Source organism: Nematolebias whitei, chromosome 6 (genome assembly GCF_014905685.2).
Source record: "Nematolebias whitei isolate Nwh7 chromosome 6, NemWhi1, whole genome shotgun sequence".
NCBI lineage: Eukaryota > Metazoa > Chordata > Actinopteri > Cyprinodontiformes > Rivulidae > Nematolebias > Nematolebias whitei.
This window is the reverse complement of record NC_056503.1, coordinates 9052253-9058252: the sequence shown is the minus strand read 5'-3', so window position 1 is coordinate 9058252 and position 6000 is coordinate 9052253. Positions and strand designations below refer to the sequence as shown.

Genomic DNA, 6000 nt, shown 5'->3' with positions numbered 1-6000 from the left:
GTGCTCTCAGATTATAACAAAGACATGATGGTGGGTGGGGGGCGGGAGGACCACATACAGATATAAATTTAAGGTGGGAGAAAAGTTAGACACTTGCTGACAATTTAATTTTAAATAGTACTGTCTTTATAACTTTAATGGTTGGCACAAAATCCTTGTCCAGTGTTTGTCCTTGTGGGCTTTCCTAGAGCAGTAAAAAAGACATTTGGCTATACAGTATAAGCAATTTAATTTTTAATTGGTTCGAGGAACAAAGAGGAAACTGTATACTGCAGTGTTCCACTATATGTCAAACATTCCTTTAAGCGAAGAACAACCATATAGAGAGGCTTATTCATCTAAAATTTTTAGACGAGCTCCATCAAAAATCCCCAGACTCAAACCTTACTGATCATTGGAGAGGCTCAAATCCCAAAGCTAATCCTCCCCCCTTCTGCTCCTTCACTGTCCCTGGCTTCTATTCATGTTCGAGCTTCCATGCGTGTCCAACCCTCAGGTTGACTCACTTCTACTCCAGATTCATGTCTCTGTTACTTTTCCTGTCTTTGCTCTGCTGCCGTCTGTAAAGACGCCCTTCACCTTTTGTATTGTTTCACACGCACTTGACCTCATTCCCTGCCGGTTGATCTTTGCTCTACCTCGTCTCTCCCCTCTGCCATTGTATTTTTTTCTTCCATTATTCTGTCAACCTTGTAGTTCATTTTGTTTTTTGACTTGAGATAGCAACATCAAAAAAGTCTGCAGGTGGAACTGGACAAGCAGTGCGTTTGTTCGATTTTTATTGTTCTATACAGCCCTGCAGGAAGACTTCGTGAGCGCATTCTGTCATATAACCTCACACCTGCAAAGGCGTACATGATCAATTCCAATTCAGCTGTTCCTCTCTAGGAATGGTCCACCGCTGTCACTTAAAACCAAGCTTTAGTTTAAGGGTGCTCCTTTCTGTGTCAGTGAAACTTCATTTGAATTTTCAGCAGGGCTTGATTCATGTTTTAATCATTGAACTTGGTGAGGTGCAAGCAGAATAATGAGAAGCCGAGAGCACAACAAGACAATACTGGAGTGCTTCTGATACAACAAAGGTGAAATAAATTTCCACTGCAACTTTAATGGTTTCATAGAGAAAATTGAAAGCTTCTCTTGCTGAAAAATAAACTACTCATGATCTTGTAGGCTAAAAATTGAAAGAAAAAGCAAAAAGCAAAAGAGAGGCCAAGTAAATCAAAGGGATCAGTTCTCAGTTTTGTCCCATGTCACAAAGCGAAGAGAGGAACTGGAAATACACTTTGTTCATCCATCCATTTGTTTGCCCGTCTGTGTTGTGAGTGGGATCATTTTAAAAAACATGAGGAGCACCGACTTCCATTTTGGTGGCATTTTGGTAGGGCCGATATTTTAGGCTCGTATAGACTTTGGGCACATATCAGTTTTGGTGATAACTGGCCCATTATGTGCCAATATAAACACTTTAATTTTTCACCCCTAAAACGCTGGAACCAGACATGTCTTTACTTGCAAAAGGCTTAATTGTGCAATGTATCCAGCAGAGGGAGCATGCGGACTACTTTCAAGTCGTGGCCGTGCACTTCAACTTTCGCTTTCAGCACAGCCAAAGCAGGGAACAACTAAATACAGTGTTGCATATTTTGCTGAACAGAGCACGGTAAGTTTATTGTAACTGATCTGTAAACAAAAAACAAAAATATTTTCTCTTCAATCCTCCAACCCTTTCAAGTTAGCGAACTAATGTTTAAATAACCTAGCATAGGCTATTGTGTTAGTAACATTATCTTTGTTGTCCTCAATGAAATGCATTGTTTGTCTGAAATATTTACTTCTCTGCAAATAAAAAAAAGAATGCTGCTGCAATTAAGCCTTCACCATATGCAACTGTTTAACAATGAACAGGGAAGGGTGCTTTTTAAAATGTATATTTATGTAACACACTTAATAACTTTATGGTGAATAGTGGAGGACAGAAAATGTGAACACGTTAGGAAGACAGTTTTTATGACCACTTGTAAACCTCACGTGGGACTAGGTATAGCATGGATCTGATTTGCTTAGCTTCATGTTTGCTAACAGCTGTGTTAAATAAACAAACCCCACTCCACTCGCTGGTTTTTTTGATTCTTGGGGGTGGACAACGCTCAAAAATTTTCAGCCATTATATTCATTATTGACATTAGCTGTCCTCTCCCAATATTAACATCAGTAATAGCCAAAATTTCCATATAAGTTGGGCTCCAATATATATACCAGTACATATACACACCTACACACACACACACATACGTGTAAACCGGCTACCACTGTCATTTTAAACTGTGATTTCTAGTTTTATATGTTGCTTTAAGGTATAATTTCTTCAAATGATTGGTGTGTTTAAAGATTAATCTATGGTGGCCATGCCCACCATTGACCACCTCCTGTGTCCACCATTGCACATGGTGGTGGATAAAATTTCTTACTTCACTCGCCAGGATTAGTCACTCTGCGTTGCCTTGGACAATGAAAAAACACTTCCTTTCTTCTTATATACAGTGTAACTCCTTCCCACTTGAATATCTTGCAACAAATACTTTACAGTTTACTTGTACACTCTGTTCAATTCCAGTCCAGAAAAACACGCATTCAGAAAATTACATTCACTCAGTGACAGGGGACATTGGTGTACCACTTGTTTCTTTTTAGTTTAACTTGTGCAGAATTTGCTAATATGCTGTAATAACACAGTAGAGAAGAAAACTCCCAACTTTTTTCTTTCTTTCCAACAATCACACATGCATTCATGCACATTATAAAGCTTTTCTTGCAATATTTTTGTGCAGTCTCTGAGATTGCAGTTTAAAAATATAATTAAACATACAAACACAAAAACAGAGATACTGACCTGTAAGCTCGTCATTAGGCCAGGAGCCTAGTTCACAGGCTCGGCAGGTATATTCATCAAATACAAACTCATTTTCTTTGCAGGGAGTGCACGTCCAGCAGCAGCTCACTTCTCCCTTACGGATTACCTGTAAGAGATCAAATAAGTACTTTTTATGCGTTTCGATTCCTGAACTGGGTTGGCAAAAAGATTCATTGTCTTTGCTGTCATGGCAGATCATATTCACCAGCCACTAAAAAAGCCAAAAAAAGCTTCAGCTTTAGTTAAGTCTAAATCTAATCCCTTTGAACTTTTGATTGAAAACAAGACACCCTAAAGATAAAACCAGCAGGAATATATGACTGTAAGCTTCTGGCTCAAACAGTTTGGGATTCAGGGCATTACAGACTTGTTTAAAATGGTTAATATCAAAATATGAAAAATCAATGTTATTTGGTCTCTGAAACGAACCAAATAACACTGAGTGAATTTTTTAACCAATGTCATAGCATAAAAAACACACTTAATACTGCAAATTGTTGCTTTTAATATTGTTGATGGCACTGAAACGTCTTTAAAACATTGTAACTCTTTTTTTTATTAACTGTTACATATAAATATACATCAAAAGATTATATCTATCAGCTTACCTTAATCTGTCCTTTGTCACAGGGTTCACTGCAGACCGATTTGATGATGACATTTTTGCTAGACCAGATTTCATCATCATCTATTTTCAATCCACTATTGTCCCAGCTACCAACACTAACGTAGTCGTAGTAGTCTTTCCCCATCTTTTTAAAGTTCATTATTTCATACCTGTTAAAAAAAGGTACATGGCATCACACACTAAGAGGTAGTTACCGGTACTCCGTAATCCAACAGGCCAAACAGAAAAAAAAAGGTCTGGTGTTTTAAATGTTTCAGATCCTACCTGCCAGGTGAGTCCCCGTTTTCATCAAACAAGATTCCCTCCCCCGACACGCCAGTAAAGTTAGTTTTCATCAGGAAGTCCAGCAGTGTAGCACCATCTATTGGTCGCATGGCATCACAAAGACCCTTAAAAAACATTAGCAGACATGTGAAGTCTCACTATAGTATTATAAACAGTCATCTACAAAGCATGTTAGTATTCGTTTGTGAGGAATCAATAATGATCACTCATAATAAAATGGAACCCGTTATACATTTTATATTTATTTCACAAAGTTACAACAAGAAAGTTGACGTCTTTAAAACCATAGTTCTAAAGTTCATATATAAATATTATAATTGTATATTTATAAATGTTTTTGGCATTCGATTTTTGCCATTTGAGTCAATGTTTGTTTATTTCATTTGTATGACTTTTGCTTGTGTGTTTTTCTCTACAACACAATGTTGTTCAAGATGGACCCAGAGTCTGAACTTGCACTAAAATCACTACTTTTATAAAAACCGAGAAACAAGGGAAATTTCCAAAAACAAAATAGAAATACTAAAGATTCATTTTCTAAGTCAGCAATAAAACTGAAACCTAACTAATTCCAGTCAGGTCCTCTGGACGGATTCAAAAAACAAAACAAAAAAATGTTAAAAAGTTTTGTCTTTTATCCAGAAGACTTCTTCATAGAACTGTCATTTCTAACACAGACCTGCACCCGGACCGACCCTAAAATTTAGGCCGGGCAAAAATATTGTGCTGGATGAGCGGGCCGGGTCGGGCTTTTGATTGGATCACCAGCCACGCGCGCTGACCGGCTGGTTGAAAGAGGTAAGAAAAAGTCCAGATGGATCACTGCCAGCAACCCACCTGAATCTTGACTGGACTCAGCCGCTGCGTCAGCAGACACGCGTGGCCGACAACCCAAATTGGATGATCAGCCGCACGCATCTGCCTACCATTAATAACTATAATATTATAATGGCTAATAATCCGCTGACTCTTATTAATAAACAAGAAATCTTATATCTTCCTTTCTTTGAAATACATTTTTAAACCATGTCAAAGTGATTTACTTACAAAAGCAGTAAAAGCTTAATTTAAAAGAAAATGTCAGGATTTTTTTTTTATTTTTTTTTTCAGGTTCAGGCCTGTAATCACAGTTAATTGGTCGGTTTCGGGTCAGGCTCAGAAAAAAATGATACGGGTTCGGGTCGAGTCAGAATTTTTAGGCCCGGATGCAACTCTGCTTCTTCAGTCTGAGGAGCTGCAATAAACTCAGTCTTTTAAAAAGCACCTTCTCCTAGTGGATCAATCAGTTCATTCATTGTTTGTAAGAACAACAGATAGATTTTCTTGTTTTGTTTTGTTGTTTTTACTTTCACGAGTGAGACTTTTATCTGATTTATTTGACTCATCAAAAAAGGTTGTTTATGTAAATTCTTGCAGTGTCATTGTTTACCCAAGAAAAATCTGTCCAGCACTCATATTTTTTGTGGAAAATGACCTATAAACTGTTATTATCACAGTGGAAAATGTGCATCTGAAATAATCAGAGGAGTGGGCCCAGGCACTCTAAACCTCTTTGCAGAAATAAAATTATAGTAGTTGTCTCTAGAGCAGAATAAAGAAGTGTATAACTAATTACACATAGTAATTTATTCACTGACAGAAAGCAAAGGGAATTTTTCACAAGGAAAATTTGCTAAATGAAGAACAGAGAACTAAACACAGAATTCTAATCATGAAAATTACAGTCAATCTAGTGATGAACAATTTGTATTTTTAAGCCACTTAGGAGGAAGAAAATTGACCTAACTTTTGTGATGGACTAAAACAATCCTATTTGTAATGACTGGTTAAGAAATGATTCACTTCAGTGATAAGGTTTTCAGATTAATGGCAGCAATTTTAATCCTATGTATGAAGGTTAACAGGAAAGATAAAGCACTGTGTATGAAACCCACGCTGAAAATTAACTATAAAACAAATGGAGTCAGTGGTTATTCAGCTTTCTCTGATAAGTTGTTCCCCATTTGTCAAACGCATGATTCACGAGCTGAGAAATACTTGCTTTTTGGCTTGAAGACCTTTAAACACTAATGCGCGTTATGTTACAAAAGTCAAAAATAGGTCATATGGAATCAAACCCTGATGTTACAGATCTGGACTGTCCAAACACCATTTCACCTTGCTTGTTCAAGGT

At 37.2% G+C, this 6000-nt stretch overlaps 1 protein-coding gene across 1 annotated transcript in view; it reads right to left on the bottom strand.

The window, feature by feature from the left end:
* grm5b (glutamate receptor, metabotropic 5b) overlaps window positions 1–6000 on the bottom strand; it is an 80628-nt gene that overhangs the window by 14513 nt on the left and 60115 nt on the right. Inside the window, exons 8-10 of the mRNA XM_037677370.1 lie at window positions 3807–3931; window positions 3523–3691; window positions 2894–3020 (exon numbers count right to left, since the gene is read on the bottom strand). Of these exons, the coding sequence (XP_037533298.1) occupies window positions 2894–3020; window positions 3523–3691; window positions 3807–3931 (421 nt within the window). The remainder of the gene's footprint in view (window positions 1–2893; window positions 3021–3522; window positions 3692–3806; window positions 3932–6000) is intronic.